Here is a 12595-nt window from a genome sequence, read left to right as displayed (position 1 = left end):
AGCAAATATGATATTTAATGCTTAGAATAGCTCCCTCTTAGACAAAATGTCAGATCTTCTAAATGGATATGCAAAAGGCCTTCCGTACAGTTGCGATCAGCTCTTTACTTGGACTCCTCGCTAATGTTTTGGTACCGACTGCACTTGTGTGAATGCAGAATGCTAGGACATAGGAAGGCCATTTGTCAAAGTATCAAGAAAAGGAATACATAAGACGACAAGATCCATTGAGGTTCATCTTCACCCAAAAGGCATATTGTGCCTTGGGGGCGGGGCATCCATCCATCCATTAGCGAATCCGGTTTATCCTCAGGAGGGTCGCGGGTGTGCTGGAGCCTATCCCAGCGGCCTTCGGGCAGTAGGTCCACCCTGAAATGGTTGCCAGCGCATGGCAGAACACACATGGACCAAGGACCATTCGCGCTCACACAATTTAGTGTTCCATCCATCTGTCATAGATGTTTTTCGAGTGTCGGAGAAACCCAGAGAAAAGCCAAGCAAGCACGGGAGAACACGCAAACTGCAAATTTAGAAAAACATTCAAATGAAAAAAAAACAATCTTGGTAACAACTCTTGCCCACGGGATTATAACAGCTGATGCCAGATATCAATTTCAAAATAAAATTCTTCAGCGTTACTGATTGAATCGTATGAAAATGAACCCTGCCACTCCAGAGAGACGACAACTTGTATCTGAGAAATTCCAAATTTCCATGATGTCCTCTGTGAAGGTTTATGTAACGATTGCAGCCTGGAATAAGAAACCTTCGAGGAGCCCAGATGAAAAAGACGTGGCGAGTGAATGTCAACTTGTCAGCACTACGCTCCGCGGGCCCTTTTGGGCAGATTTCAAGCACTTTGACCGGCAGGCAGCGTGCCCCTGCCAAGCAAACGAGCTCCATGGCTCCAAGACGTAAACAGCCATTGAAGCCAAACTTTTGTACTTTTGTTGGGCACAAGTACCCGACACAAAAGGCCACTCGCAAATAAGTCACTTGTGTTGTCCCTTCTTTGTTTTGTCAACCTCATTTTGTTTTCCCCATTTCGACTCGATGCAAAAGCTCTTAATTCGTCTTGTCGAAACTTTATCAGCAAATAAGGTGTTGGCCCGGAGTTAAAAGGACATTGAGTCATTTGCTTCATTTTTCATATTGGCTCTTTCATCTTCTCAACAAGATTTCCAGTTACACATTACACATATGTCATGAATAATATAACAAAACACGTCAGCTGAAAAGGCCGAGAAACTAAGCAAACACACGTGTTGCCAACACGCCAGGGAGCACTTGAACCAACGTTGGCAGGGTGCGTGAATGATGTATACGATGACTGGGAATTCCAAATGTAGCATCTGTCTTGGGTCATTTTTGAGCCCACTGACTTTTGCCAGCTCACGATAGAACGATCGAGCATTCGAACATTTCCGGCGGTGCGATTCAATAGAAATGCAGTTGGAGCTTTGGAGCGTGGATTTGGGTTTCAGAAAATGGATGGATGGATGGATGACACCCCCAGCGAAAGAATTCGGCCAGCTAGCGTGACCGCGACAAAGATAAACTTGAACTGGCTTGGGCGTTTGGTGAGCTAGGAGCTTGACATTTACTTGATTATTTGAACAACCGTTGTCGGGTTCCAAGTCTAGCATTAGCCAGAACTCCGGTATCAACCATACGGTCCTCGTGGCTGGTTGCAAAATGGCCGACATCTAGCGGGCGAAGCTCCGCGCGAATGAAGTCGCCGCGTCAACCAGCGACTCCCGCCGTCAAACCCGAACAAATGAAGCGAGGCGGAACCTTGCCAACGGATTTGCTGTGCGCCTAGCATTAGTCATTACCGTCGTTTCCAAGCCTTGAGCTCGACACGCAAGCTGTGTTCGACGCTCTTCCGTTCTGCGCCGTTGAAAAACAGATTTGGCGAATATATTTGTGGGTGGCAGGAAGCGATTGGAGTCCAGTTGACGAATAGAAACGAGCATAATTTGCAACGCAAGTGTTCCGATTATTTTTTTTTATTGTTCTAAATCCCTTTTTCTGGAGTTTTTCTGGAATTCTGGAGTATATTTTGATGAGATAGCGATTGAACTTGCTTCTTGGTGCAATGGGCTTTTTTGACAAAGCAATCCATGCATTTGTTAAGAGTTGGCGTGTAGCTAAAGATCGCCGATTCTTATTCTTTTCATGGATTGGTTTTCGTTTTCTAGCTGCAGAAATACAATCAAGAACCGCCCCCGCCCCCTCCACACACCCCTTTCCGCACCCTCCGCTCCCCTTGAAGTGCTTGAAAGTGAAGAGCCGATCTTTTCAAGAATCGGCAGTGAGTGTACAGTATTCAAATATTTGCTAGCCTCAAAGAATGACGATGCGCATTTACACAAACATGTCCGGCCTACAAAGCGAGCCATAGAAGAATTCTCTCAGGGTAAACTGACCTTTGAACTGTAAATTCCCAGCCTTTAGTTAGCCGAGACATGTTTGTACAAAAAAAATAAGATATCGCTTGAACGATATTGTTGAACGACGCATGCTAGGTCAAGAGGAAGTGATGAATGGTTTGCTGAATGATTAGGAATTTTTCCACTTCTTTATGAATCAGCCCAAAAATTTCATTCGGCAGCCCCACGCTGAATCCGTTTTTTTTTTTTGACCGTTTCTTTCATTCGGGCTTTGCTGGGAAGGTTTCGGAGTCTCTCCGGCTCAACGTGGAATAGCACAACACAAAGGTTTGAGTGCAAGCACACGCTGGTCCGCGCAGGATTGCCGTTGAGGAAAGTTCACCAACAACACAGACAACCCCAAATTGTACATTTCTCCCCAAAGGTCCCGCAACATGACTCCCACGTTTGACATGTTGACACAGTGCCGCGCTTGGGCAATTTGTGTTGGGATCGGTTGCGCACAGTCGCCCGGTGGCACATTTCTGTCCACAAAAATCGGGTTTGATGTGGGCAGCCGGACGGAAGCAAACGCTACAATTTCAGGCCCAAACGGCAAACAACGGATTCCATCGCTACGACCACGACCAAATGCTCCGCCGGTGGCGTGTCGTATGGTCACGGGAAACAGGGTTCAGTGTTTTGTTCACGATTTCTGTTTTCTCGACCGGTAGACCGTCAGGTTGTCTGTTGCGCACGTCCACGCGCTCTTGTAATTGTTCCGTGTACAATTGTGCGACCGGAGCCACGAGCTAACGGCGAAGCGCGTATCGGCCTCTGTTGACACAAGGAGCGAGGAGCAATTGCGGCTGCGGTTGAAGACAATAAAATCTCGGAGTGCCGCAAATCTGTCCCGTCTGGCTGTTTGATGTCGAAGCGCGCAGGTTGAAAAGAGAAAGGCTTGCCTTTTGCTTTCTCCAAAAATGCCAGCCCCGTCGACAGTCTTTTGTTTGGCTCTCTTTGTCGCCTCCATTAGTGCAGACCACCCACATTCGCTTCTTTCATGGAGTGGGGCCCAACCATTTTTGACCCAAGAAATACTTTTCAAATTCCATAATGAGCAACGGCCATAACGGCCTCCAACGTGAACGAAACGGAAACATTTAGTCGTAGTTTGTGAAAAAAAAAACTCTCAAGTCAGCTCAACTGTATTTCTAGAGCACTTTCAAGCAGCCACCCAGCGTTTGTTTAACCTCTACCGCGAGTTCACATGTCTTGTCGTGCACCACAAACAATGCGAGGGCAACGAGGCCAGTCCGTTTGTGTATTGTTGTGCAAGTTTGGCTTTGTCCGTCCGCGAGATGAGAGAAATGTTTGACTTTGGTCGATTCGGGCCGCTCCCTTTCCCAATTTCTTTTTTACTGCAACAGACAGATTCTAAGAATTTGGAATGTACGCGGGACAATGGCATCATGTTCTCTTTATAGCGAGTCGCCGTGTCGGGGGAAGAAAAAAAAATGGAATGAGAAGCTTGCAGTGTTTCATGAGCTGTGACAAATCCAAAATATTAGCAGCCAGAATACAAAAAATTATTATTATAATATATATATAATATATTATAATATTTCGCCTGCCGCTTGCACAAAATTAAATTACTTGGGTCTGGATCCTTTTTTTTCTTTTTTAAGTCGATGTATAGCCTTAAAAAGATGTATCTGGATCTACATGATTTTATTTCATTCGACCACTTGACGAAATAAAACGGAGTCAATTCAAGAAGAGCTTTTTGCAGTGTACATCAGTTTGCTGTTCTGCCAAACAAACCAAAAAGTGCACAGCATGATTGTTGTCCGAAATAAACGCGTTTCAAACATTCCCGGCATGAGAAGGCTTCTCCTCCAGCGTCGCACCTGTTGGTCATCATGCCATTCGCTTTTTCCGGATGCTTGTTTCCCTGTCCTGGGTTTTTGGTTTGTTGTTCCTTTGGTTGATGTCAAATTGTTTTCTTGTGTGTTTCAGCCATTGCAGGACGGGAAGGTTCATCATTGGGCAGCTTTTCTTTGATCCCACTCACAGTCAATATCACACCAAGCAATAAATCACACGTCGAAAGAGTTCAGAGCTCACCGCCAAAAAATAAATAAAATAATAATACAACGAAACGTTTTGTGAAAAGCAAAAACACTTCCAGGCATCTTTTAAGTTCTGGATGGTCTCGAGGCTTGGGGAGATGTTTGGCTTTTCATTACAGCGACTATAAAAAGTTGTGCCAAATTTAAAAGTACAGTTATTACGCCGATGTACAGAATGACACACCCAGCCATGAGGAAATGTTTGACGTCTTTAAAAAAAAAAAGCGTCAAACTCGAGCCAGGAATAAATGGCCCGCCTGGATTTTACCCCCGAAGAAACGTCAAAAGCGTCACGCACGGCCGCTTGATGTATGCCACTGACACAAGCCAAACAAAAGGGGAAGCGAGACACAAAAACGCTTGCCGCATGTGTCATCCCGGGCACAAACAAAAACAAAACAAAACCCCAAACCCAAATGAACTATTGCGCCGCTTCTGAAAAGCTTCCATTCTCAATAGCGCCTGGTTCTTGTCATTTGACTCACTTGGCCGAACCCGCAGACCCCGGAGCCGTCGCGCTTTTGACACTTGATTTACGCATGCGGAATGTCAACAAAATCCCTGCTGAGGAGGACGCTAAATGTTCGGCGACAACCATCTGGGTGGTACGGCGTTCAAATGAAGCCGCAGTGTGTTGGCGTCAAGGCGGCGTCTTTGTCGTGTGACGTGACGTCCCAGATGCCAGATGGTGCCACCTTCTCGCTCCGTTTCGCCGCCTTTCTGACCCCTCGAGCGACTCCGATTCAAAAAAAGCCACGAGCGACAAATCCAGCAACTTCTTCCGGCTCCATTCGAGACTCTGACGTGTTCTCGACGTGCGGCGGGCGCTTCCGTCGGCCTCTCATCCGTCCCAGAGCACTCACACCAATTGCCGCCCAACAAAACTTGGTGCCGCTTCAGCGCTAGGGCCGACGCGGTGCTTCGTCGCTGCCTAACAAGACTATACCGGGGTTGTTCGAGTTGCCGGAATATATAACCGCAATCGGCATTTTCTAAAAATTAGAGCAGAGAGCAAGTCACAGTCTATGAAGTGTGTCCCGAAGGGATGAAGTGAATGAGGAAGGCGCTTGTCCCGAGCCACTGATGTGGAACACAAGCAGTGCGGTGAGTCATTGTTGTGCACGCCGCTTCTTAGTTGCCTACAATAAATCCAAAAGAAAAAAAATCAGTATATATATATTTTTTTAATAGTTTGAGGCGTTGGAAAACAAAACAAATCTGAGCATCAAAGTTCTGCCGAACATGACGAAAAGCTCATTTTCACGTTGTGATGGGACACGATTTTCTCTGCAGGCCTCGGAACATCGGGTCCAAGTGCTGTCAAGTGGCTCGCAATGGAAGGAGGAGCTGCTGGTGAAGGAGTCCCATCGTCATGTTCAGCCAGATCAATCAGGGTCATGATTTCATACAGAAACGCTCGAGGCAGGAAAGGGAGAGAGAGCAATGCCACTCGAAACATATCTCGGGATCCGCTTCAGCCTACCGGGCGGACGTCGATGCCCGTGTTCCACGTGGCCAGTTTGACCAACAGAAACGGCATCAGGACTGTGGCCAGGACGACCGGCGCGATCAGAGCGACCAGGCCGCCGACCGCCGGGTCCCGGACCTGCCCGCAGGAAGCAAAGTACTTGCCATGCACTTCCCTGAAGAGGTCGTCCACGAGAGAGCCGCGACTCTGACACAAAGACGCGGCGGCCCAGTGATCCACGCAGAGCTTCAGATCGTAGTAGACGCTGCGGAAGAAGACGAGGTCCATGGAAACGTGACAAACTGGCGCTGGCCGGGTGCCCGTCAACTGTCCCCCTCGGATGTCCACGTTACCGTTTGACAGCCGGCCACGCGCATCCTCGCCGGTAGCCGCTGGTTTCCATGCTCTGGTTGAAAGCCGACCGGCAGATGTGGACGTTGTTCTCAAAGGTCCTCTTGTCGCACGGGTGGATCGTTGTCTGCGATGACCCCGGAGAATGCGAGAAAACTTTGGAAAAGCACAAAACACAAAGACGCCGGATGTCATCGGCGGCGAAAAGCAATGTGCGCGTTCCTCCTTGGCGTCGTCTTACCTGTCCAGAAGAAGACCAACGCCAGCGTGCGGGAAGTCAACGTCCTCTGCCGGCAGAAGCGAAAGTACCGGACGTTAAAAGCGAACGTCGTATACCTGAGAAAAAACTCTTACCTGGTTGACATGAGGACAGTTAAGTTCGAAACGGACGACCGGGTTGGGAAACCCTCCAAATAAGGCAGACGGTGCCCATGAAGGCTCGAGCCACGAAAATTTTTTTTTAAATGACAACCGTCTGGGGAAAAGAAGAAACCTTTCGCCTAATTGAACCAGAAGTCGCCGACAAGATGAATGTTGGGCGTCTGTTTTTATTTCTCTTCCCGTCCCAACCGCACTCCACTGCTGAACCTGTTCCGTGGTGCCGAGCCAGAGAGAGGCGTTGCACCATCGATTCGCTTCAAAGATCCTCCTCCTTAAACATGCCGGACGTTTGTTATCTAAACACGCCGTCGGGATAGAAACCGCATCTGCAATCATTTGGAAGACTGTCGATAGGAATCGTGGCCCTTCCTGGAAATTGGCAAGGATTCATCAACATATCCACTGGGAAGCCGACAGTCAAAGCGTATGCGATGGACAAAAGGGTTAAGGAAACAAACGCTACACGCCAGTTGTTTCAAACTGTGAGCGGATGCACCTTCCCCAGTGACGGAGTCGCAGTGGTTCCAGTCTCTGGAGCAAAACAAAACAAAGCCCGTGTTTGGCGCGCACGTCATTGCTCGGAAGCGTGTCGATTCCGTTCGGGTTGCACGTGTGAAAGTACGGCCGCGGACAAGAAATGGGATTCACCACGCCTCAAAGACAAATGACAAATGTTTCCCTTTTGCTTTTTGGACGGGCTAAATCCGAGAATCTGGTGGCGATTGCAAGTCGAGGTGCCACAACGAATTCCTTTTTGAGAAGCGATTCATCATTAACGTCCAACCGTCCAAACGATCTTGATTCTTAGCCCCTCAAGGGTGAGCTGACTGAACAAAAATATAGGTGGCGTCGTCGTAGCACGCTTCATGTTCATCCGCGTCGTTGCGCCCTGCCCGTTTGGAAGTGGCCGGCATTCGAGACGTCAAGACATCGTGATCTTCATTTGACATGTCCCGCAGCAAAAGTAGACTTGGAAAAATCCTCCGGTTGGTGAAAATGGAAGAAAAGTACCTACCATTTGCGGTGTCGTTTTCGCGTGCAACTGCGATGTATCGATGCGTCCTTCAAGGAACGGCGACAGATGTCCGAGCGGTCGCAGCCCGTGTGCTCCTCCGCTCTTATCGCTGCACCTCGGAGCTGATTTGATTGCGCAACAGCAACGGACGGCCCGCTTCCGTTCCCAGACCGGGCCCGACTGTTCCCATGCTACCCAAAGTCATGTTCCATATGCGCTCCCTTCCACACGCCCTCCCAGCCCCCCCACCCCAGAGACACTTGAGTGTCAACAAGCCAGCGCGATCCCATCTCGTGAATGGAATTACGTCTCGGGTTGGGGCCTATTGGCCTCGTCTTTCCCACCGGACACAGATTTAGCCGCCGAGTCCCGGAGGATATCTCGCTGGCATCGCAGTTCGGAGGTTCGGGGTTCAAATCTTGCCATCTGGCTCCTCCAACCACCAAAATCCAATCTTAGCCACGTGGTCGCGGAAAACAGTTTGACGGGGAATGAGACAAATCTCAAGCATTTCATGCAACCAGTTCAGGGTGTCCCCTGCCTCATGTCCGATGACAGCTGGGAAAGACTCCCCGGCATAGAAAATGCATGCATAGGATGGATGGATAGATGGACGGACACGTAAACGGCTACGTCCTGGCGTTGTTCCTTAATTTGGTTCTTATCCTCTGATTCTTTTGAAAATTGGTGAGAAGCTTTTGCAGGCGGACGTCCCGATCAAGAACCGTGATCTGGACCGTCCGAGGTCGCATGACCCTCATCAGTATGATATTCGGCAGTTTCTAAAACAAATTAGCCTTTGCGTGTTTCTGATCAAGAATCCGGTAACCAAAGTTATGCGATCGCACAAATCGCTAGCAGATAGATGGCCCCGATGTTCTTTGAGTCTTGCCAACACCACCGCAGGCCATGGCGTTGTATAATAATGATGCCGGCAAAAAGGATTGCTTTGGATCACACCCCTTCCCATCGAGAGGGAGGACACTTACTGTTTATAAGGACCTCAGTCGGGAAATTGTGAAAAAAAACAGCCTGCTTATCTCTTGGTGTGTATTCATACGCCAAAATCATCAGACACTCAAAAAGCTTCTTTCTCCTCGCTAGGAGCGTCATAAACAGTCGACAGTGCTTCGTGACACATTGGTCATTTGTCATTGTCCTATGATGAATAAATTCATTCCTGGAGCATTGACACTTTGCCCTCAGTTTCCGCACCTCTCTTGTGCCAATTAATGATTTCGATTGCAAGGGAAGGAGAAGAAACAGACACTCTGAGAAAAAAGCAAGTTTTATACCGCTATCGGGAAGTCAGGAAGTCAACACTTTCTGGTCCCAACTCTAAGAAAAACCACAGCGTAATCACTTTGTTTTTCCACACGCTTTTGGTGGAGCACATCAATCTCAGGCAAAACAATATTTCATGCGCTGGTGCTACAATAGTCCAAAAGTAGCAATTGTAGTCGTCGTCGTTGAAATAGCCAAAGAGGTTGGCGGTTTTCCCTTGTGTAATTTGATGAAGAAATGCTGAGTCGGCTTTCGGCAATTATTACGGTCTCCAATAACACTGAATATTGTCAAAGCAAGGCCAGTTTCTTTCAGGCGCAATCCAAACCCAAAAATCTGATTTGACAGAAGGCAAAAGTGAGGGCGATCCAGTGCAAAGGCCAATAATGTTGCTGAAGCACGGCAACGTGAGCCGTGCGGGCGGCCAGGACGCAGTCGCAGCGGTCAGGATGTTTCCCTTCAAGCAGAGCATCCCCAAGTTCTAACTGGACTGTCCTTCCAGAGGGCGCCGCTCTCCAATGAAAATTCCTTAGCGGCAACCTCACTCGGGCGCTCGGCCTTCCGATGTCTTTTGGATGCGTGTCCCGAGGTGACGGAATTCGTGCCCGACCGGAAAGGGAGCCGCGTGAGGTCTACGCACCGAGGTGTTCCGGTGGCCTCAGGTGCTACCTGAGCACTCGGGCTGACACGCCGTTGCGGCAACTGCTTCCAGGCTTGGGACGGTGTGGACAACAAACGGATACAGACTTTCCAGAGAATCAGGTTACCCCAGGATACACATGCTAAATACTTGGTGCAAGACCCGTGCAAGAAATCCGACAGAATTCAAAGCAATTTCTTTGACAGACTGCTTCCTGGAGATTCACCCAAAGGATCCCCCTCGTGCAAAACTGTCTTTGCATGTGCTCAACTGGACGTGTCTCGCCTGATCTCCACCGATCAAGCGGATGTCCATTTAGCCAGGCATCTGGTTCTCATAGAAACCGGGCTAACTCTTGAGTCCATTGATTGGCTGGTGAGAGAACAAGGACTTTGATGTCCTCAAATACCCCTAATATCTTTCGGCGGCGGGCCCGGCTGTGAGAAGTTTCACGCTTGTGGTCAAAGGTACTTGTTGGCACAAGTCCGAGGGCATGTTCCATGTCATGTTTCGGTTTGTGACCAACAGGTGGCACTGTGGGTCTTTTCCCCAGCAGCTGCACACCTGTTGGTCATTAGATAAGTAGTGGTTTTAAAAGGACTCCCAGCCCGAGCGCTCATCATCGGGTCATTGTCTTGGCTACTGTCATGTTGGTTTGTTGCTGTTTGTTCCTGTCAGGTTTGTTTCGCTCATGTTTCTGTTATTGAGTTTTTTTGCTTCTGCCGTAGTTTTGTTGGTTACTTTGGATTCGTTTTGTTCTTGGGACTTTGTTTTGGATTTAGTTTTCTGTTTGAATACAATTCATCAAGGACAACCTGCTCCTCCCTCCCGCCTGCTCTTTGGGGTCCACCGTGTGGGACCATTTAATGTTGCCGTTCGGTTTTCTGATCTTGTGTCAAACATCTTTCAAATCCTTCACGTTTGGCTTGGCTTTCTCAAAATGAGCCCGTTATATTTTTACAAACTGAGACTGTCTGGTCCGAAAACAAGAAAAAAGAAAAAAACGGACTGGTGAGGTGTACTTTTGGCAATCGTTGCATGTTTTGATACTTTGTGCACAGCATTTGCAAAGCTCGGTCGACCACTGGGAGGCGCTGCTAGGAAGAATTATTTTCATCGACCAACCGGAGGGGGACCCGCCTCTCCTCCGAAGGTGTCTCCCTGGAGCGTTTTCATCTGGTTCACTGGACTTTGATGTCATTCCAACCAACGCTGTATCGTACAAGATTGTGTCCAATGTTTGCCTACTGGGCATCCATTGCAGCCTGTTCAGCTTCCCGTCTGTGGCCCCTTCTCAAGTTTTCTCATTATTCCCCAGATGGGGTTTTCGGAGGTTTTCCCTGCCCTCGGGTCAGAGGATGTCATGATTTGTCCACTGCGGGCATGCCAAGTCCTTTGAGACTGTGTGTGATTCAGGACTCGAGAAGTAAAGGTGACTTGAGCGGACGCGACGATGGTCGCGCCTTGTTTTTGAACGCTAGCTAGCTCTTAAGCGGCAGGGATTTTTCTTCGTCTCACTGTGATCTCTGTTAATACGCTCGAAAACCGTGAAGTTGTTTCTTGGTTTTACACAAATGCGCAGCCAATTGTCCGAACGCATCATGTTTGTTGGTCACGTGCCACATCTCCGCGTCCACTCGCATGCGCCCACAGCGCAAATGTCAATCGGAGAGAGGGGGAAAAAACGGCAGCGAAGTCGGGACCTCGGCTAACCTCGCAGCTGGCGTCGCCGATTGACGCTTGCCAGCGTTGAAAACGGTCCCGAGCGAGCAAAACTGGGATATCGCTTGAGAGAAAGCGCGGTTTGTCCTCAGTTCACTTTATTTGATTTGGCTACGCCAGCGAGTAAGCGCCGATATCGCGTTCAATTTGAGGTTGCCGTCTGTTGTGCGGGCCGACACGCCGTTCGCCTCAAAGCTGCGCTGCGCTTGAAAGCCGCGCGCTCTCCGGTTGAGCTCGCGGTTTTCCTATTTTGAGCAGACTTGCGCGCAAAACGCAATTCTTCGGAACGGCGGGCTTTGAGTTCACGCTGTACAGCTGCTTGCCAGTGTAATCACTGCGGGATCGTCCACCTCCACCAAATTATCAAACCGTTCTATTTTCGCCGCAAACTTTTTCCTCTACTTGATTTATGATGGTCCTTGAACGAAGGTGAAGCCCATCTTGGAAGTGCTTTTTGGAAGGCCTCAACATGCTAAGAAAACTCGGCAGATTTTGCAAGCGTGCGTATTTCTGCGAAAGGCCTTCTCGACGCTGTTTTTGCTGGTCATCGTGAAATTCGGAGGACATGACATGATGCACGGGACCAAATGCCATGTTTCATCGAAACTCCCGGTCTTGATTACATTTCGACAGGATCAAAGTACCGGTAGTCATCCTGACATGACCCAAGCCAAAATCTGGGCAGGACACATGCTCGGGAACCCACCCACTAAGTAAAGCCCCCGTCGGAAGCAGATATCCGCTTCTATCACGTGAGCATGCCGAGGCGTCACAGTCTGGGACAAACTTTGGAAAGCTGAGAAAAATGAGCCCCTCTGTCACCCTTCACAATTTGGCTGGGCGACCTCTCCGACCAGGATGCGCCGTTTTCATGCATCGACAGAGTTTGAACAGGAAGTCGTACGTGCCGGCTCGAAGCGGCTTTTGGGGGTGAATTCGAGAGCTCATTATTATTATTATTTTTCTCTTTGTTGGCCGTTTGGGTTCGAAGCTCAACTTTTTGTCAAATCAATGGCATGATGACCCCCCCCCCCTCCACCCCACCCCAAGTGTGAGAAGCAGCTTCAGTCCCACGTCAACGACTTGCGATTCCTGGTAATTCATTCATTCATTCATCTTCCGAACCGCTTGATCCTCACTAGGGTCGCGGGGGCTGCTGGAGCCGATCCCAGCCGTCTCCGGGCAGTAGGCGGGGGACACCCTGAATCGGTTGCCAGCCAATCGCAGGGC

At 49.0% G+C, this 12595-nt stretch overlaps 1 protein-coding gene across 1 annotated transcript; it reads right to left on the bottom strand.

The window, feature by feature from the left end:
- Window positions 1–4334: 4334 nt before the first annotated feature.
- LOC127611501 (receptor activity-modifying protein 1-like) lies at window positions 4335–7919 on the bottom strand. The gene is made up of 4 exons (XM_052082056.1): window positions 7720–7919; window positions 6565–6610; window positions 6326–6479; window positions 4335–6237 (listed from the first exon to the last, which is right to left on the bottom strand). Exons 1-4 carry the CDS (start codon window positions 7720–7722, stop codon window positions 5979–5981), a joined length of 462 nt encoding a protein of 153 aa, XP_051938016.1. The 5' UTR covers window positions 7723–7919; the 3' UTR covers window positions 4335–5978.
- Window positions 7920–12595: the final 4676 nt, after the last annotated feature.

The sequence above is a fragment of the Hippocampus zosterae genome, chromosome 12 (assembly GCF_025434085.1).
Source record: "Hippocampus zosterae strain Florida chromosome 12, ASM2543408v3, whole genome shotgun sequence".
NCBI lineage: Eukaryota > Metazoa > Chordata > Actinopteri > Syngnathiformes > Syngnathidae > Hippocampus > Hippocampus zosterae.
This window is presented reverse-complemented; position numbering and strand designations above follow the sequence as displayed.